The 20,328-nt window shown below is 70.2% G+C and overlaps 1 protein-coding gene across 1 annotated transcript in view; it reads right to left on the bottom strand.

The window, feature by feature from the left end:
* Positions 1 to 352: 352 nt before the first annotated feature.
* FAM160A2 (family with sequence similarity 160 member A2) overlaps positions 353 to 20,328 on the bottom strand; it is a 49,428-nt gene continuing 29,452 nt past the window's right edge. The window contains exons 2-12 of the mRNA XM_030546760.1: positions 15,850 to 16,138; positions 12,402 to 13,013; positions 10,378 to 10,536; positions 9,277 to 9,363; positions 7,732 to 7,899; positions 6,700 to 6,779; positions 5,967 to 6,133; positions 3,807 to 4,748; positions 2,596 to 2,774; positions 1,473 to 2,363; positions 353 to 574 (exon numbers count right to left, since the gene is read on the bottom strand). Coding sequence (XP_030402620.1) covers positions 353 to 574; positions 1,473 to 2,363; positions 2,596 to 2,774; positions 3,807 to 4,748; positions 5,967 to 6,133; positions 6,700 to 6,779; positions 7,732 to 7,899; positions 9,277 to 9,363; positions 10,378 to 10,536; positions 12,402 to 13,013; positions 15,850 to 15,987 — 3,645 coding nt within the window. The 5' untranslated portion in view covers positions 15,988 to 16,138. The remainder of the gene's footprint in view (positions 575 to 1,472; positions 2,364 to 2,595; positions 2,775 to 3,806; positions 4,749 to 5,966; positions 6,134 to 6,699; positions 6,780 to 7,731; positions 7,900 to 9,276; positions 9,364 to 10,377; positions 10,537 to 12,401; positions 13,014 to 15,849; positions 16,139 to 20,328) is intronic.

The raw sequence follows: 20,328 nt of genomic DNA, 5'->3' as shown, positions 1-20,328 counted from the left end.
GCGCCCCTGGAGGGGATTACGGAGGGGCCGGGGGTAGTGCCGCGGGGGCAGCCGGACGCGCCCCTGGAGGGGATTACGGAGGGGCCGGGGGTAGTGCCGCGGGGGCAGCCGGACTCGCCCCTGGAGGGGATTACGGAGGGGCCGGGGTAGTGCCGCGGGGGCAGCCGGACGCGCCCCTGGAGGGGATTACGGAGGGGCCGGGGGTAGTGCCGCGGGGGCAGCTGGACACGCTCCTGGAAGGGATTACAGAGGGGCCGGGGGGCTCCGGGCTCTGATCCGACCCGGCGCTAACCCAGGACTCTGTGCTGGGTCCAGACCCCCAGGCACCCCCCTGTTGTTCCCACAGGCAGAGTCACTGCAGAGTCAGGCCGGGGGGTGCCTGGCTCCCTTTGGGTACAAGTCTCCTGCCGGGGTCCCACCAGGGGCACTCGCTGAGGGGGCTCCTGGTGTGTCGTGGGGGCTGGGGGCTCTGAGGGTTGGTCTCGGAGGGGGAGCCGAGGGGCTGATCCCAGCGAGTGTGACCCGGAGGGGGCTGACGCCAGGGCAGCCGGGCAAGGGTGTCTGGCTTGGGGAGCTGGGCCGGGGGAGCCAGGAGAGGGTGTCAGGCTGGGGGTGCTGGCCCGGGAGAGCCGGGCTGAGGGAGCCAGATGAGTGCGCCAGGCCAGGCGCGCTGGGTGAGGACGCTGAGCCGGGGGAGCCAGGAGAGGGCGTCGGGCCAGGGGAGCTGTGCTGGGGGATCCAGGCTGGGGGAGCCGGGAGAGGGCATCAGGCTGGGAGAGCCAGGCAAGGGCGCCGGGCCGGGGGAGCTGTGCTGGGGGAGCCGGGCCCAGGGAGACAGGAGAGGGCACCGGACCGGGGGTGCTGGACCCAGGGTGCTGGGCCAGGGGAGCCAGGCGAGGGCGCCACGCCGGGGGAGCTGTGCTGGGGGAGCCGGGCCCAGGGAGCCAGGAGAGGGCACCAGGCCGGGGGAGCTGTGCTGGGGGAGCCAGACCCAGGGAGCCAGGAGAGGGCACTGGGCCGGGGGTTCAGGACCCAGGGTGCTGGGCCGGGGGAGCCAGGCGAGGGCGCCACGCCGGGGGAGCTGTGCTGGGGGAGCCGGACCCAGGGAGCCAGGAGAGGGCGCCGGGCTGGGGGTGCTGGACCCAGGGTGCTGGGCCGGGGGAGCCAGGCGAGGGCGCCACGCCGGGGGAGCTGTGCCGGGGGAGCCGGGCCCAGGGAGCCAGGAGAGGGCGCCGGGCTGGGGGAGCTGTGCTGGGGGAGCCGGACCCAGGGAGCCAAGAGAGGGCACTGGGCCGGGGGAGCTGTGCTGGGGGAGCTGGGCTCAGGGAGGCAGGCGAGGGCGCCACGCCGGGGGAGCTGTGCTGGGGGAGCCGGGCCCAGGGAGCCAGGAGAGGGCACCGGACCGGGGGAGCTGTGCCGGGGGAGCCAGGCCCAGGGAGCCAGGAGAGGGCACCGGGCCGGGGGTGCTGGACCCAGGGTGCTGGGCCGGGGGAGCCAGGCGAGGGCGCCACGCCGGGGGAGCTGTGCTGGGGGAGCCGGGCCCAGGGAGCCAGGAGAGGGCACCGGGCCGGGGGTGCTGGACCCAGGGTGCTGGGCCGGGGGAGCCAGGCGAGGGCGCCACGCCGGGGGAGCTGTGCTGGGGGAGCCGGGCTCAGGGAGGCAGGAGAGGGCACTGGGCCGGGGGTGCTGGACCCAGGGTGCTGGGCCGGGGGAGCCAGGCGAGGGCGCCACGCCGGGGGAGCTGTGCTGGGGGAGCCGGACCCAGGGAGCCAGGAGAGGGCACCGGGCCGGGGGTGCTGGACCCAGGGTGCTGGGCCGGGGGAGCCAGGCGAGGGCGCCACGCCGGGGGAGCTGTGCTGGGGGAGCCAGGCCCAGGGAGCCAGGAGAGGGCACCGGGCCGGGGGTGCTGGACCCAGGGTGCTGGGCCGGGGGAGCCAGGCGAGGGCGCCTCGCCGGGGGAGCTGTGCTGGGGGAGCCAGGCCCAGGGAGCCAGGAGAGGGCACCGGGCCGGGGGTGCTGGACCCAGGGTGCTGGGCCAGGGGAGCCAGGCGAGGGCGCCGGGTTGGGGGAGCCGGGCTGGGTGAATGGTAACACCAGGGAACCCTGTGCTCACAGGGGTGGGCCAGTTCAGCCGGGGGGCAGGGCGGGCCCGAAGCAGGTGGCAGCCCCCCACCTGTCTCCCCCCGGGCCCCGGCCCTACCCAACGTCTCGGAGCGGCGCAGGGCCGGTGCGGCGTTGGGGGCGTCGGCCCAGTCCAGCTGGCCGCGGGCGAGCAGGTACTTGCGGGCTTTGAAGAGCAGGGCGGGGAAGTCGTCCTGCCTGGCGGCGAAGCTCTCGATCTTGTTCTTCACCGAGCCCAGGACCTGCAAGGCAGGCGGCTCAGTGCCCAGGCTGGGGGCCCCGGCCACGGCTTGTGCCAGGCTGGGCTGCAGGGGGGCTGCGTACGGGGACCCCAGAACCTGCAGCTCCCCACTGGCTCAGCCTGAAGCCCTGCGACCCTCCAGCAATGCGGGCGCCCCCCGCCCACGGGTCACTGCCCTGCCCCTGAGCTGAGAGGCCCAGCGGGGCCCCCGGGAGCCCGTGCCCGGGCAGTACCTGGAGCAGGGACTTGACGCTGGGCTGGAAGACCATGTTGGTGTTGAGCAGGAAGGAGCGGAGCAGGGGCTGCGGGTAGCAGGCGAGTCGCGCCACCAGCCCCGTCAGCAGCACGTTCACGTACAGCGAGTTCTGCGCCATGTTCTCCAGCTTCGCCAGCAGCACGGCCACGAAGGGACCTGCGCGGGGCATGGCATCAGTCAGGACCTGCCCGCCGCGCGCCAGCCTGCCCCTGCCCGCTGGCTGCCAGCATCTCCCTGCCACCCCCTGCCCGCCAGGCCCCAGCCTGTCCCTGCCTCCCCCTGCCCGCCGGGCCCCTGCCACCCCCTGCCCACTGGGCCCCTACCACTCCCTGCCCGCCAGGCCCCAGCCTGTCCCTGCCTCCCCCTGCCCGCCGGGCCCTGCCACCCCCTGCCCACTGGGCCCCTAACACTCCCTGCCCGCCAGGCCCCAGCCTGTCCCTGCGACCCCCTGCCCGCCAGGCCCCTAACACCCCCTGCCCGCTGGGCCCCTACCACTCCCTGCCCGCCAGGCCCCAGCCTCTCCCTGCGACCCCCTGCCCACCGGGCCTCAGCCTGCCCTTGCCGCCCCGTGTGAGGAAGTGAGAATGTTAATGTTTTCTCTGCACACCATGGGGGGCTGGTGAGGGGAGCATTGACCTGGGAAGGTGGCAGAGGAAGGCCAGAAAGGAGACGGCTGGGGGGAGTTTCAGTTTGGAGCTGGCTGGGAAATGGAGAGGGGAGCCCCGACCAACAGGGCTGTGGCCTCCCTGGGGCCCCCCAAGATGGACCTGACTGAGGGGCCCTGTTGTCTGTACCAGCAAGACCTGTCTGGGACTGTGATCCTGTCGGCTAATAAACCTTCTGTGTTACTGGCTGGCTGAGAGTCCTGGTGAATCGCAGGAAGCCGGGGCGCAGGGCCTGGTCTCCCCCAAACCCTGTGAGACACTTCCCACCAGGCCCTCACCGCCCCCTGCCCGCCAGGCCCCTGCCTCCTGCCGCCCGCTGGGCACCAGCCGCTCCCTGACTCCCCCTGCCCCTGCCCCTGCCCACGAGCCCCTGCCGGGCACCAGCCTGCCCCGCCCACTGGGGTGCCCCCATGTCCCAGCCCCCTGAGCTGCCCTGGGCCCCAGAGGGGACAGGTCCATCACAGGCCATTAGCCAGGCTCTGACGCCAGCACCAGGACTCGGGATGCTGACCCCCCCGCTCACCTGTGAAGGGCTGGCTGGGCGGCTGCCCCAGCGCACGCAGGGGGCTGCTGACAAGCTGGGCCAGGGGCTCCGGGGGCCAGGACTGCGCTGGGGCCCCCCCCGAGGTGAGCGGAGCCGGGCGCTCGGAGAACCTCTCCTCGGCCTCCTCCTGCACCTCCCGGGAGAGGGGCCCCGCGGGCGACTGCCCAGCCCCCCTCTGCAGCTCCGCCTCCAGCTCCCGCAGCTCCCTCGAGAAGCTCTCGATGCTCAAGCCGGAGCCGTTGGGCTCGCCGGGCGCCTGGGCCAGCAGCTCGTCGATCAGGGAGTCCACGGACGGCTGCTCCCAGGCCGGGGCTGGGGCCGGGGCGGTGGGCGAGCCATTCTCCACCTGGGCCTTGAGCCCCCTCCGCTCCCACTCCGAGCCGGCGGAAAGGGGACCCCGGCGCACCTTCTTCACCGCAACATCACCGTCTGGCCTGCCCGGCCGGCTCGGCTCCGACCCGGGGGCCCCGTTCAGGAGGGGGGCCGAGTCCTCGATATCGGGCACGGGGGGGCTGGCGCTGGGCTCACTGCTGCTGGGAGCCCCGGGTGCCCCGCCCCCCTCCTCTGGCAGGCCCCTCTTCTTAGTGTGTGGGGTGGCGGGGCCGGGGGGGCCGGGGCCCGGCCGCTCCCCGTCGTAGGGGGCTGACCAGACGCGGCAGGCCAGCACGCACTGCTCCACGCTGAGCTGAGCGTCCCGCAGGTACTCCAGGTAGTTCCCGTCCAGCTCCGCCACCTCCTCCCACCTGGCTGGGCGGTGGCAGGGGCTCCCGCTGGGCGTGGCCAGGCCGGGCGAGCGGGGCGCCGGGCTCCCCGACTCCGAGCTGCAGCTCTGCTGGCGCATGAAGAAGGCGAGGCGGGAAGGCGTGGAGGGCTTGGGCACCGTGACCACGGAGGAGGTGTCCACGGTGGGGCTCCCGTGGGCTGCGGGGGAGAGTCGAGAGGGAGCATTACTGCAGGCCTGGCCCCCGCCCCACAGCGCCCCAGCCCCCGGGGGGGATGGAGACCTGCCCATGGGCTCACCACTGGGCTGCGGGGGAGACCCGAGAGGGAGCGTTACCACAGGCCTGGCCCCCGCCCCACAGCGCCCCAGCCCCCAGGGGGGGATGGAGACCTGCCCATGGGGCTCACTGCTGGGCTGCGGGGGAGACCCGAGAGGGAGCGTTACCACAGGCCTGGCCCCAGCCCCACAGCGCCCCAGCCCCCGGGGGGGGGGATGGAGACCTGCCCATGGGCTCACCGCTGGGCTGCGGGGGACAGCGGAGAGGGAGCGTTACCACAGGCCTGGCCCCAGCCCCACAGCGCCCCAGCCCCCGGGGGGGGGATGGAGACCTGCCCGTGGGCTCACCGCTGGGCTGCGGGGGACAGCGGAGAGGGAGCGTTACCACAGGCCTGGCCCCAGCCCCACAGCGCCCCAGCCCCCAGGGGTTGGATGGAGACCTGCCCATGGGCTCACCGCTGGGCTGCGGGGGACAGCGGAGAGGGAGCGTTACCACAGGCCTGGCCCCCGCCTCACAGCACCCCAGCCCCCGGGGGGGGATAGAGACCTGCCCATGGGCTCACCGCTGGGCTGCGGAGGAGAGCTGAGAGGGAGCATTACCGCAGGCCTGGCCCCGGGGAGGGTGGGGGGGGGATGATGGAGACCTGCCCACGGGGCTCACTGCTGGGCTGAGAAGGGAGAGCCGAGAAGAAGCCTTACCGCAGGCCTGACCCCTGCCCCACAGCGCCCCAGCCTCCGGGGGGGATGGAGACCTGCCCGTGGGGCTCACTGCCGGACTGAGAAGGGAGAACCGAGAAGAAGCCTTACCGCAGGCCTGGCCCCCGCCCCACAGCGCCCCAGCCTCCGGGGGGGATGGAGACCTGCCCATAGGGCTCACCGCTGGGCTAGCCAGCAGGCATCCACACCAGGGCTGGGCGCCCCGAGCAGCCCCCCATCTCCCGGGTGGGCACATGCCCCCATGGCCCCAGGTGAGGACAGACAGCAGCTCCCGCCGGCCTGACTCCCATGTGCCAGCCCCCAATAGCCACTGCTTGGGCAGCCCCCGAGACCACGCTGAGGGCCCCGAGCTGCTGGGTGACAGTGCCCCCCTTGCCTCCAGCAGTGGGCGGCTCCATGGGAAGGGCCCGCGGGCACCGGCCCACCTTTGGCCCAGGTGGCGTGCTCCTCCCGGTCGGGTGCGGACAGGCTCTCGGTCCGGCAGCAGCGCGGGATCAGCGACAGGAACTTGGCAGCCGTCTTGCCGTAGATGTCCAGGTCCTTCACCGCCCGCCTCTGGCTCAGCATGACGTGGCTGCAGGGGATCAGGTACCTGGGGGCAGTGGGGCAGCCCGGTCACACCAGGGACCCAGCTCCCCGCCCTCAGCCCGCTGTTCCCAGGTGCTCCAGAGCACAGCCATGCCAGGAGCGGGCGCTAGGGGGCGCTGTGCTCCATGCTTCCCCTCCAGGGCCCCGGGGTGACGTGCCCCCAGCCCGGAGGGGCTCTCCAGGGCCCCCTGCTCAGACGGCCCTGGCCCCCCACACCACTGGGCGCTGGCTGTGCCTGCTGCACATCCCTGGGCCGAGCTCCTCCCCCCTCCTGCCGGCCCCCGGGTGCTCCAGGCCTGGGCAGGGGCAGGCACACCCTGAAGGGCTCTGGGGAAGGCTGCCCCTGCCACGCCGGGACCCATCAGCCAGAGCGACAGCGAGGGGGGCCTGGGGCCCTGCCACGGCACTGGGGCTCCCCATGGGGCCAAGCCACCGCCCCGGCAGCCCTCAGCCATGGTGCTGCTGGAGAGCCTCCGTTCCAGCCCCTCCCCGGCAGACACAGGGAAAGCGAGGCACCGGGCGGGGCACCGGGGAGCCCAGCTGGGGACAGGAGGCACCACGCCAAGTCACCTGAGCACCAGCTGCAGCATCACGTCCTCGCAGTTCAGGTTCAGCAGCGTGCGGAAGAGACTCAGAGACACCATGCAGAGCTAGGGGGAGAGAGGGAGGTGTTGGGGGGCTGGGCCGCATGGCAGGCACTGGGTGGACCAGGCTGACTCCCGGCTCCTGCCAGCACTAGCAGCGGGGCAGCTCCATGGCCAGCTCCTGCCCGTCGGCACGTCCCCTCGAGGGACCTGAGCACTCGGAGCGACAGGCCCATGGGGAGCTGGGGGCAGGGCTGGGCCCATCCCCGGGAGCTGGAGGGAGCTGGGGGAAGTTGTGAGCCTCTACCCGGGAGCTGAGAGGTGCTGGGACCCTGTCCCCAGGAGCTGGAGGGAGGGCGGGGGCCCTTCCCCGGGAGCTGGGGGGAGCTGGGGGCTGTGACGAACAGGGACTGCTCTGACTGTGGCCTGTGAATGCTGAGGGGGGGGCGGGGGGGGCGGCCTGGGAGGATGATCTGCATGGGGGGGATGGGAGACTGGCTGGAGGGAGGAGACCTGAGCAGGTAACGGGGGAACCCAGGAAGGGGTTGGAGGCCAGGTGACACTGGACGAAGGCTGGGGGAGGAGACGCTGGGGGGAGAGAGGGAGTTTTCGGGAGGTGGCTGGGGAATGGAGGGAGGCGCAGACGGGGCTCTGACCCCCCCAGAGAGGCTGTGGTGCCCCTGGGACCCCAAGATGGACTAACTGGGGGCGGGTCCTGTTGTCTGTCCCTGCAAGACCTGCCTGGGGCTGTGATCCTGTCGGCTAATAAACCTTCTGCTTTACTGGCTGGCTGAGAGTCCTGGTGAATCACAGGAATGGGGGGCGCAGGGCCCTGACTCCCCCACACTGCCTGACAGGGGCCCATGCCCAAGAGCTGGGGCCTGCCCCCAGGAGCTGGTGGGAGCTGGGGCCCGTCCCCAGGAGCTGGGGGGAGCTGGGGCCCATCCCCTGGAGCTGGGGCCCGTCCCCGGGAGCTGGGGGCCCGTCCCCGGGAGCCGGGGGGAGCTGGGGGCCGTACCCGGGAGTTGGCGGCGATGCGGGCGACGAGCGTGTCCAGGATGGTGCTGTGGTCGTGCCGGTGTAGCAGGATGAAGCGGAGGAAGGTTTGGAGCAGGGCCGGGTCGCTGACGCTGCGCAGGAACAGCTCCAGGTACGCCATGCTGGCCATCAGCTCCTCCACCGCCGTCTGCCGGACAGCCGCACTGTTGGGACCCCTCCTCGGCTGCCGGGGACCCCCCCGAGCCGCAGGGCTCAGCCACCGGGGACACCCCCCGAGCCGCAGGGCTCGGCCACTGCGGAACCCCCCGAGCTGCAGGACTCGGCCGCCGGAGACACACACCTACCCCCCACCGCAGGGCTCGGACACTAGGGACACACACCTACCCCCCCACCGCAGGGCCCAGCCGTTAGGGACACACACCTACCCCCCCACCGCAGGGCCCGGCTGCTAGGGACACACACCTACCCCCCCACCGCAGGGCTCGGACGCTAGGGACACACACCTACCCCCCCACCGCAGGGCTCGGACGCTAGGGACAGACACCTACCCCCCCACCGCAGAGCTCGGACGCTAGGGACACACACCTACCCCTCCACCGCAGGGCTCGGACGCTAGGGACACACACCTACCCCCCCACCGCAGAGCTCGGACGCTAGGGACACACACCTACCCCCCCACCGCAGGGCTCGGACACTAGGGACACACACCTACCCCCCCACCGCAGAGCTTGGACGCTAGGGACACACACCTACCCCTCCACCGCAGGGCTCGGACACTAGGGACACACACCTACCCCCCCACCGCAGGGCTCGGACGCTAGGGACACACACCTACCCCCCCACCGCAGGGCTCAGACGCTGGGGACACACACCTACCCCTCCACCGCAGGGCCCAGCCGCTAGGGACACACACCTACCCCCCCACCGCAGGGCTCAGACGCTGGGGACACACACCTACCCCTCCACCGCAGGGCTCAGACGCTGGGGACACACACCTACCCCCCCACCGCAGGGCTCGGACGCTAGGGACACACACCTACCCCTCCACCGCAGGGCTCAGACGCTGGGGACACACACCTACCCCCCCACCGCAGGGCTCAGACGCTGGGGACACACACCTACCCCCCCACCGCAGGGCTCGGACGCTAGGGACACACACCTATGCCCCCACCGCAGGGCTCAGACGCTGGGGACACACACCTACCCCTCCACCGCAGGGCTCAGACGCTGGGGACACACACCTACCCCCCCACCGCAGGGCTTGGACGCTGAGGACCCCTCCCCAGCCACAGGGCTTGGCCGTCAGGGACACTCACCTACCCCCCACCAAAGGGCTCGGCCACCGGAGTCCCCCCAACTCAGCAGCCACTGGGGACCCCTCTGAGCTGAAGGGCTCAGCTGCCGGGGACCCACACCTACCCCTGCCGCAGGGCTAGGCCACCAGAGACACCCCCTACACACAGCAGCTGAGCCAGGCCAGGGGGCCAGAACCCCACAAGGGGTCAGGCGAGAGTTGGGGTGCATTATACATGCCAGCAGCTTCCCCTCCCCGCTCTGGGCCTACCTTGTGCAGGGCTGGGCCCATCACAGGCACCAGGAAGCCGTTATGGACGTAATCCACCAGCTGCTTCTGCACCAGCGGGTGGGCAACCTGCAGGAGCACAGAGCCCAGAGTGGGCACCAGGCCGCAGCAGGGACTGCAGGATGCCTGGGTCCCTCCCAGCGCAGCCAGACACTGCGATCTGGGCCACAGCTTCCGCTCTACACGGTGCTGGGCAGGGTGGGCTGAGGCAGGCACGGTGTCCCTCGGCCAGGCAGGACGGGGGATCTCGGGGCCGGCCCGGTGCTGGGCAGGCGGGCTCAGGCAGGCATGGTGCTGGGCAGGGCTGGCTGAAGTAGGCACGGTGCCCCTCGGCCGGGCAGGATGTGGGATCTCGGGGCGGGCACAGTGCTGGGCAGGGCTGGCTGAGACAGGCACGGTGCCCCTCAGCTGGGCAGGATGGGGGATCTCTGGGCAGGCACGGTGCTGGGCAGGGTGGGCTCAGGCAGGCATGGTGCTGGGCAGGGCTGGCTGAGACAGGCACGGTGCCCCTCAGCTGGGCAGGATGGGGGATCTCTGGGCAGGCACGGTGCTGGGCAGGGTGGGCTCGGGCAGGCATGGTGCCCTTCGGCCGGGCAGGACAGGGGATCTGGGGGTGGCCACGGTGCTGGGCAGCCTTTGGCTGGGCAGGATGGGGGATCTCGGGGCGGGCACGGTGCTGGGCAGGGCTGGCTGAGGCAGGCATGGTGCTGGGCAGTCCTCGGCCAGGCAGGACGGAGGATCTCGTGGCAGGCACGGTGCCGGGAAGCCCTTGGCTGGGCAGGATGGGGGATCTCGGGGCAGGCATGGTGCTGAGCAGGGCTGGCGGAGGTGGGCATGGTGCCCCTCGGCCGGGCAGGATGTGGGATCTCGGGGCGGGCACAGTGCTGGGCAGGGCTGGCTGAGGCGGGCATGGTGCCCCTCGGCCGGGCAGGATGGGGGGTCTCGGGGCGGGCACAGTGCTGGGCAGGGCTGGCTGAGGCGGGCATCGTGCCCCTCGGCCGGGCAGGACGGGGGATCTCGAGGCAGGCACGCTGCTGGGCAGTGCGGGCTGAGGCGGGCGCCCGCGGGCTGCGACCTGCCCACCTGGATGACTGCGTTGCAGAACTCCAGCGAGTTCATGAAGAGGACGAGGGCGGGCACCCCCATCCAGTCCTCGCGGCGCAGGCAGTGCCAGTCGTCCGCCCGCACCTCGATCTTGCGGGGCAGCGAGGAGTAGAGGGCACTGAGGCCCGTGGCGAGGACCTGGAGGCACAGGAGCGGCAAAACGCTGATGGTTAGGGAGAGCCCCCAGCAGTGGGCACCAGGTGCCAGGCGCTGCCCTGACAGATGCTGCCTGCCCCACAGAGCCCACCCAGCCCGGGGGAGGGGCCAGCAAAGGGCCCAGCCCAAGTCGCGCAGTTGCAGAGCAGCTGGCCCCTCACAGGGGGTCTGAGCCTCTTGCTCCCCTGCAGCTGGAGCTCAAGGGGGCGCGTTGGGGGTGCGGACCCCCCAGGAAGGGGCGACACCAGCTCCGCGCTGTCGCTGCAGGTCCCGGGTGCCGGAGGGCCGAGTGCCCAGCACAGCTCAGTGCCCGCTCCCCCACGGCCCCAGCCCACGCACACCGAGCAGAGCTGCAGTGCCTCCGTTCCCTCCCTGCAACACCAGGGCCAGCTACCCCCAGTACGTGGGGAGGCAGGCGGAGAGAGCCAGGGCCAGGGCCAGCGTCTGGACAGGGACACACTGGCATCCCGCCACTCTGCCCCAGCAGGGCGCTCGGGGCCAGGCTGGGCACTCGGCTGGACCCCGCTGTGTGTCCCCCACGCCGGGCCGGGCTCACCACACCCAGCCAGAGCGGGATGCACTGAACACAGCTGGGCAGGAGGCTAGGGGGCCAGGCCTCGACCTGGGCAGTCGCCACGTCTCTGTGGCCCTCCGTGTGCTGCCCCGGGGGGCACTGACGCTGCGGTGATGGGCTGGAGGAGGTGCCCTGCCGGCCCCCCTGGAGCGCCCCTGCCAGGAGTCACAGCCACAGCGTGCACAAGCCCCCGTCCCACCGGCAGCCCTGGGGGCCGGCCCAGCCCGCTGGCTCTGGCTAGGGGAGAGCCCCTGGGGCTGTCCTGTCCCGTCCCGCTGGCTCCAGCCGGGGAGGAGGCCCAGGGGCCAGCCCAGCCCGCTGGCTCCAGATTGGGGGGAGCCCCTGGGGCCGGCCCGTCCCGCTGGCTCTGCCAGGGGAGAGCCCCTGGGGCTGTCCTGTCCTGTCCCGCTGGCTCCAGCCGGGGAGGAGCCCCTGGGGCCGGCCCAGCCCGCTGGCTCTGCCAGGGGAGAGCCCCTGGGGCTGTCCTGTCCCGTCCCGCTGGCTCCAGCCGGGGAGGAGCCCCAGGGGCCAGGCCAGCCCGCTGGCTCTGGCCAGGGGAGAGCCCCTGGGGCTGTCCTGTCCCGTCCCGCTGGCTCCAGCCGGGGAGGAGCCCCTGGGGCCAGCCCAGCCCGCTGGCTCCAGATTGGGGAGAGCCCCTGGGGCTGTCCTGTCCCGTCCCGCTGGCTCCAGCCGGGGAGGAGCCCCTGGGGCCAGCCCAGCCCGCTGGCTCCAGATTGGGGGGAGTGCCTGGGGCCGGCCCGTCCCGCTGGCTCTGCCAGGGGAGAGCCCCTGGGGCTGTCCTGTCCTGTCCCGCTGGCTCCAGCCGGGGAGGAGCCCCAGGGGCCGGCCCAGCCCGCCGGCTCTGCCAGGGGAGAGCCCCTGGGGCTGTCCTGTCCCGTCCCGCTGGCTCCAGCCGGGGAGGAGCCCCAGGGGCCAGCCCAGCCCGCTGGCTCCAGATTGGGGGGAGCCCCTGGGGCTGTCCTGTCCCGTCCCGCTGGCTCCAGCCGGGGAGGAGCCCCAGGGGCCGGCCCAGCCCGCTGGCTCTCCCAGGGGAGAGCCCCTGGGGCTGTCCTGTCCCGTCCCGCTGGCTCCAGCCGGGGAGGAGCCCCTGGGGCCGGCCAAGCCCGCTGGCTCCAGATTGGGGGGAGCCCCTGGGGCTGGCCCGTCCCGCTGGCTCCAGCCAGGAGGAGCCCCTGGGGCCAGTCCGTCCCGCTGGCTCTGGGGGGCCCGGCCAGGGAGGAGCCCGGGCGCCCAGGCGGCGGGGGACCCGTACCGGGCAGAAGTAGGAGCTGTCAGTGATGTAGGTGGCCACGGCGCGGTTGCCGGCGGCCATGGCCAGGAGCAGCAGCAGGGCGTCGCGGGCCTGCTGCCCCGTAGGCCCCTCGTGGTGGATGAAGGGGACGAGCAGGGAGAAGAGCAGCAGGTCGCCGGGGCCCTGCTCCGTGGGCCGGTGGAAGAAGAGCTCCAGGAGCGCCGGGTCCTTGGCCACGCAGTCGCAGAGCTGGTTGAGCAGCAGCACCAGGCTGGTCTGCAGGCCGCGTGAGGCCGGCTCGGTGCACAGGCTCAGCAGGTGCAGCAGCGGGCGCCGCACGGGAGGGTGGCGCAGCAGGGGCTGGTGGCTCTGGCTGATCAGCATCTCGTAGAGCTTCAGCTGCTCCGCCCGCTGCTCCTCGCTGCCATCCCGCTGCAGGTGCCAGTGCAGGAGGCGCTCGAGCAGGTTCTCCGCCAGCACCAGCTGCAGGATAGGCCCCACGCCCGCCCCGGCGCCCGCCCGCTCCTCCGCCAGCAGCGTCAGCATCTGGTAGGTGTTGTTCCGCACGGCGCTCGCGTCGTCCGCCGCGCCTGAGCCGGGCTTGGGACCCCGCTTCTCCAGGACCCTCAGCACCTGAGGAGACAGCAGCAGCGCTGAGCCAAGGGGGGATGGGGCTTGGCAGGTGCTGAGCGAGGGGGGCAGCACACACTGAATGGGGGGCAGGGGGCAGGGGAGGGCAGCACACGCTGTATGAGCAGGGCGGGGGGATGAGGGGGTGACAGGTGCTGAGTGGGGAGGCAGGGAACAGGGAGGGGCCCACGCTGAGCGAGGGGCAGGGGCCCCCTCAGGCGGGGCTGTTCGAAATGCTCAGGTGGGCTGGGCACGGTGTGACCACAGATTCCCTCAGCTTTTAGATGGGGCCTCTGGGACAAAGGGGGGTGGTTGTAATACGTTACGAGTCCCGTGTGTGCCTCAGTTTCCCCTCTTGCCCAGTGGGGTGGGAAAGGTCTGTCTGCTGTCATGGCAGGGTAAGACACAGGGGTGATAACCCAGCTGTGCCAGCGCTGTGAGAACGTCACTGCCCCGGCTGGGCAAGGGGCACTGATCCCTGTGGCAGGGGCCTGGCTCCCCCAGGCCAGAGCTCACGGGGGACAGCAGAGGAGTCCCCTCAGAGAGGGATCCCGTGGGTCTGTGCCAGCGTCCCAGCACCCCGTGCCCTCCCCGGCGATCCCTGCACGGACCCTGGACCCCAGGGCATGCCATGGCCGGCCAGGGCACTCGGCAGCCCTGCCTCTTTGCTGGGCATCTGTCCTGGATCCCAGGGTCTCAGCTAGGCCATACCTGTGAGCACCCCCTGCGAACTCCCCCCAGCGGGCCAGACCCCCGGGGTCCCCTCTCCCGCCAGGGCCAGCCACACGGCTTCACTGCCTGGGAGCCGGCGCCTCTAGGCCCAGCCTCCTGCGTCCCGGCCTGAGCTCTGCTCAGCGCATCCAGCCGACGGGCCCTGGGGAACCATGTCCCTGCCGCAGGCCCCACCCCAGCCAGGAGCTGCAGGGCCCCCTCATGCTCAGCGCATCCAGCCGACGGGCCCTGGGGAACCGTGTCCCTGCCGCAGGCCCCACCCCAGCCAGGAGCTGCAGGGCCCCCTCATGCCCAGTGCATTCAGCCGACGGGTCCCGGGGAGCCGTGTCCCCACTGCAGCCCCCTCCCAGCCAGGAGCCGCAGGGCCCCCTCATGCCCAGTGCATTCAGCCGACGGGTCCCGGGGAGCCGTGTCCCCACTGCAGCCCCCCCTCCAGCCAGGAGCTGCTGCCACCCCGTGCCCAGCGTGTCCGGCCAATGAGCCCTGGAGAACCATGTCCCTGCCGCAGGCCCCACCCCAGCCAGGAGCCGCAGGGCCCCCCATGCCCAGCGCATCCCGCCAACGGGCCCTGGGGAGCCGTGTCCCCACTGCAGCCCCCCTCTCCAGCCAGGAGCTGCTGCCACCCCCTTCCCCGTTGTCCAGCTGGGACCTGCAGCCCTCCCCCGCTGGGAGCCGCTCCCCCCTTCCTCCAACACACACACACAGAGCGCGCCAGGAGCCACAGGGTCTCCACGCCCAGCTAGGAACTGGAGCCCCCCCACCGTTGCTCAGCTGGGGGGGCAGGGGCTCCAGTTCCCAGCTGGGCTATGTAGGGGGGGCTGTGGTGGGGACACGGCTTCCTAGGGCCCTGTCGGCAGGACGCGCTGGGCACGGGGGGCCCTGAGGCTCCTGGCTGGAGGGCAGGACGCAGGCAGCTGGGCCCAGAGGCTCCAGCTCGGAGGTGGTGAGGCCGCGTGGCCGGCCTTGGTGGGAGTGCGGGACCCCGTGGGTCTAGCCCGCTGGGGGGGTCACAGGGGGTGCTCACAGGTGTGGCCTAGCTCAGACCCCGGGGACCCCCGCCCACAGCCAGGAGCTGCAGGGACCACCAGCCGTTTCAAAGCAGGGCAGGTCTTGTGGGGTGTTGGGTCCATCAAAGCATTGGGGGATGGGGGGGGACTAGCCCATGGCACCCAGGCCAGGCCCTCCCGGGGCTGGCCACACTGTGCCAGGTGCTCTGGGACCCCCTTCCCCTCCTTCCCGGTGTCTGGGCCATCGGCAGAGTCCCAGTTCTTACCGCACCTTGTCCCTGGCTGCTCTGCCAACAACCTCGATGGGCCTCCCACCTGTCAGGACCCCCAGGCACCCACAGGCCTGCTTGTTACCCTCAGGCATGGCAGCCCCTCGTGGAGGGAAACTGAGGCAGGTGCTGCACTCGGTCAGCACAACTGGTGACCTGGAGACTAAGAGGCCCAGCCCAGCTTGGCCCTCAGCCGGTTCTGGCCAGTGGGAGGACAAAGGGCTGAGGAGAGAGGGACCCAGTGACCTACCAGCTGGTTGCAGCCGGAGAGGACAAAGGACAGAAGGGAGAGGGCCCCAGTGACCTGTTTACCTGGGATGGAGGACAAAGGAGGGGAGGAGCTGGGGGGCGCCGGTGATGTGGGGCTCGGGGCTGGAGAGGGGGAGCAGATGGAGCCCCCCGGACGCAGGGAGACTGGGATGTGCTGGGCTAGGGGAGGCCAGGCCTGAGGCTGGAGAGTTTCCTGTGCTGGGGTCAATAAACCCTCCTGTTTTATGCTGGCTGAGAGCTGCTTGGGGGGGCATTATCCCCTCTGGGAGGGGAGGCCCCGGGGGTCCAGAGGGAGGGGACTCCCTGGGGGGGCCCATGGCAGAGACAGTCCGCTAAGGCTCAGAGAGCTGCAGTCCCAGGAGGTGGAGGAGCCTACGGCTTCCCCCCCACCCCGAGAAGGGCTTCACACTGAAGGGGGTTCCCGTCCTGGGCACGTTTCCAGTACAGACCCACCCGGCGACTGGGAGCACCCCCCTTCTTGGGGGCGCTCGGCTCTCCCTCCTCCCCCTGCATCGCCCCCTAACATGGCCCCATGCCCAGACCCCCCCTGGGCACCCTCACCTGGCACCAGTGGTTCTTGAAGACCATGAGGCAGGTCTCGGGGTCAGCCGTTACGGGGCTCTGCAGGCTGGCGCCACGGCTGGCTCGGTGCCCTGCTGCCCGGGAGTGCAGCTTGCTGAGCCAGCTCATCCTCTCCATGCCCACGGGCACAGCTCTGCTCCAGCCAGTGGGGGCTACAGGGCATGGGCAGCCCCTGGGCGCTCCACGGGCTGAGGCAACGGCTGCTCGGTGGAGCCAGACAGGCAAGGACAGGGCCAGCGCTCCATCCTGCGGCCAGGGTGGCACCAGGCTGTAGGGAGAGAGACGACATGAGACAGGGAGCCCCGTGTGCTGGGACTCCGGCTTCGTCCCCCTGTAGGGAACCAATCCCTGCCCTGCCCCACCCGCCCGCAGCAGGGGCAAAGTGCAAGGAGCCGCAGGAAAGGCAGGTGCTGCCGGGGCACACCCAGAGCAGCCTGCGGGCAGGGGGTGCCCACACACACAGCACCCAGCATTGGCAGCCTGGCACTCAGCCTCTCAACTGCCCCCCATGGCAGCCCCCCACCCCCTTCTGCGGCAGGCCCCAGGAGATGAGTCAGGCAGCCCGAGAGGGGTACGGGGAGTGGACGTCTCCCTTGGCCACTGACCTGCCCAGAGCCCGAGGGCACCCACAGTGCTCAGTCCCAGGAGGAGTGGGGTTAGCCCGCCAGTCCCAGCCCTGGGCTGGGCTGTTCCCTACAGCACATTCCCTGCCCCGAGCCCCCCACTCTCCCCTGCCTTGGGAACAAGGAACCCGGGCGCCTGGCTGGCCAGATGCAGCTCAGCCGAGCCAGGCCCCCCCCTCTGCTCAGCAGCCTGTCCCGGAGCCACCCCGCTGCTGCCTGGTCCTGGCTGCGAAAGGCAGGAGAGCCCCTGGGCTGCGGAGACCCATGGGGGAGAAGAGGAGCATGGCGCCCCAGAGCCCGCCCAGTGAGCCACCCACCGAACCGGCCAACAAGCCACCCAACCACCCTGCACCGAGCCGCCCAACCACCTGGCCAATGACTTGGCCAGTGAGCCACCCGCCAACAGCCACCCAACCACCCTGCACCGAGCCGCCCAACCACCTGGCCAATGACTCGGCCAGTGAGCCACCCGCCGAACCGGCCACCATGCTGCCCAACCCCCCGGCCAACCCCCTGGTGCTGAGCCGCCCAACCACCTGGCCAATGACTTGGCCAATGAGCCACCCACCGAACCGGCCACCATGCTGCCCAACCCCCCGGCCAACCCCCTGGTGCTGAGCCGCCCAACCCCCAGGCCAACCCCCTGCCGCCGAGCTACCAAACCCCCTGCCCAACCCCCCCAGCCAACCCCCCGGTGCTGAGCCGCCAAACCCCCTGCCCAACCCTCCCGGCCAACCCCACGGTGCCGAGCCGCCCAACCCCCTGGCACCGAGCCGCCCAACCCCCTGCCCAACCCCCCCAGGCCAACCCCCTGGCACCATGCTGCCCAACCCCCTGACCAATCCCCCCGGCCAACCCCCCAGTTCTGAGCCGCCAAACCCCCTGCCCAATCCCCCCGGCCAACCCCCTGGTGCTGAGCCGCCAAACCCCCTGCCCAACCCCCCCGGCCAAGCCCCCAGTGCTGAGCCGCCAAACCCCCTGCCCAACCCCCAGAGCCAACCCCCCCGTGCTGAGCCGCCAAATCCCCTGCCCAACCCCCCCGGCCAACCCCTTGGTGCCGAGCCGCCAAACCCCCTGCCCAACCTCCCCCGGCCAACCCCCCGGTGCTGAGCTGCCCAACCCCCTGCCCAACCCCCCCCGGCCAACCCCCCGGTGCTAAGCCGTCCAACCCCCTGCCCCACCCCCCCAGCCAACCCCCCGGGTGCTGAGCCGCCCAACCCCCTGGTGCCGAGCCGCCAAACCCCCTGCCCAACCCCCCCGGCGCTAAGCTGCCCAACCCCCTGCCCAACCCCCCCGGCCAACCCCCTGGTGCCGAGCCGCCAAACCCCCTGCCCAACCCCCCCGGACAACCCCCCGGTGCTGAGCCGCCCAACCCCCTGCCCAACCCCCCCGGCCAACCCCCCGGTGCTGAGCCGCCCAACCCCCTGCCCAACCCCCCCGGCCAATGCCTTGATGCAAACCGCCCAATCCCCCAGCCAACGACCGGCACAGCGGCTGGCAAGCAGAGTTTGGGGGGACACTCGGGGAGCACGGCAGAGCACTAGACAGGCCAGCGAGGGGAGTCCTGTGGGGCTGTCGTGCTGTAGCTGGCGGTGTGTGTTCCCCAGACTAACAGGCTTTAGGTGGGCAGGCTATGACCGAGCCAGAGGCAGCAGGGGAAGACACAACGATGACATGTACGTGTCATAGAGTGTGGGGGAGTCCGGGCCCTGCACCCAGGGCGGTCACTAGGCACTAAGATTTGGGGGGCACCATTTTCTTTGGCAGCGACAGCATCTTAGGCCGCCCTGGTCGCTGCCAACATTTAGGCGGAGGGAGCTGGGGCAGGGGAGCGCAGGGAGGGCCGCCTGCAGCAAGTAAGGGGGGGCAGCATGCAGGGGAACTCCCCGCCCCAGCTCTCCCCTGCCCTGCCTCCTCCCCGAGCACGCCGTGGCTGCTTCACTTCTCCCGCCTCCCAGGCCCGAGGTGTCTACGCTGACTGACGCCGCAAGCCTGGGAGGCGGGAGAAGTGAAGCAGCGCCGAGGTGCTCGGGATGCTCGTGCGCCGAGCAGGGGTGAGCTGGGGCAGGGGGGCACCACAGGGCAGAGGATGCGGGGTGGGGAGCTGCCACAAGGGGGGCGCCTCAGGGTGGATGGGGGAGCTGCCGCAGGGGGGTGCGTCTCAGGGCGGGGGCACGGCGTGGGGGACGGCACAAGGTGGAAGTTTCGCCTAGGGTGCGAAACATCTTTGCACCGGCCCTGCCTGCATCCTCACTTCCTGCGATTCACCGGGACTCTCAGCCAGTCAGTGACACAGAAGTTTACTAGCCGATAGGAACACAGTCCCAAGCAGGGCTCGTAGGTACAAACAGGACCCCTCAGCCAGGTCCCTCTGGGGGGCAAGGAGCTTAGACTCCAGACTGGGGGTTCCCTGCCTCTTCTCACCCAGCCCAAACTGACACTAAAAACCCCTCCAGCCGGGTCTCCCCTCCTTCTTCCCCTCTCCCTTTGTCCAGTTTCCCAGGCAAAGGTGTTAACTCCCCCCACCCCAGCTCAGGTACCATGTCTCACCTACAGTCACCCCCTGCTCTCCCCTCCCCCATGCAGACAGGGTCAGTAAAACTAGAGACATTCCCAGGTCAATCCGCCCCCCACCCCCGCTGGGTCACTGTGATGTTATTGGTATAATCTGGGACCATACAGAACATAGTTGCAAGCAAGGTCCTGTAGTGGCACCAAATCTTATGCAAAGGGGGTCATATAAGGGGTCTAAGACCAGGTTATGGGTTGCTGGTTATGATTATGCTGTCTGTGTGCATGTGTCATTTTGTAGTTGAAGTTATGAATATTGGCTCTGTTCTGTCTGTACTTCAAACTTGTGCTGTGCTTTTGGGTGACACCCCTGACAAGTTGGTGTTAGCTCTGCCTAGCCTGCTTGATGGCCCATTAAGGACCATCAGCTACACAACTGACCCATTGAGAGGAGGCAGATACGCCTTGTAACTCAGCAAAGTATGTAGGGACTGGACCATGTGACTCCAGACTCCATTTTGCTGTAATTTTCCACAGTAAGAACAAAGAAGTGTTCTTACACCTGGAAGAGCCTTTATAAGGCTGATGCCTCATCTCCATCTTGTCTTTAGTCCTGCTTCCTACCTCTGGAGGAACTTTGCTACAAGCTGAAGCTCTACACAAAGGACTGAATGACCCATCCCAGCGGGGATGTTCTCCAGAGACTTGATTTGACCCTGCAGTTTACTCCATCACTGCTACAAGCCTAAACTAAGAACTTTGCCATCACTGTATGGAATTGATTCCATTTAACCAATTCTAGCTCTCATCTCTATCTTTTTCCCTTTATGAATAAACCTTTAGATTTTAGATTCTAAAGGATTGGCAACAGCGTGATTTGTGGGTAAGATCTGATGTGTATATTGACCTGGGTCTGGGGCTTGGTCCTTTGGGATTGAGAGAACCTTTTTCTTTTACTGGGGTGTTGGTTTTCATAACCATTCATCCCCAGGATGGGTGGCACTGGTGGTGATACTGGGAGACTGGAGTGTCTAAAGGAATTGCTTGTATGACTTTGTGATGAACTGGGACTGTTCTTACTGTGGCCTGTGAATGCTGAGTGGGGGGTGTTGGCCTGGGAGGACAATCTGCATTGGGAGATGGGAGACTGGCCCTGAGGGAGAAGACCTGAGCATGAACCCAGGAAGGGGTTAGAGCCCAGGTGACACCTCTGCCCAGGAAGCTGAACAAAGACTGGGGAAGGAGATGCTGGAGAGGAAGAGGAAACTTTCAGGAGCTGGCTGGGGAATGAAGGACAGACAGGGCTCTGACTCTCCAAGGGGGC

Source organism: Gopherus evgoodei, unplaced genomic scaffold (genome assembly GCF_007399415.2).
Source record: "Gopherus evgoodei ecotype Sinaloan lineage unplaced genomic scaffold, rGopEvg1_v1.p scaffold_49_arrow_ctg1, whole genome shotgun sequence".
Lineage (NCBI taxonomy): Eukaryota > Metazoa > Chordata > Testudines > Testudinidae > Gopherus > Gopherus evgoodei.
The sequence above is the reverse complement of the archived record's forward strand: the minus strand, read 5'-3'. Positions and strand labels throughout refer to the sequence as shown.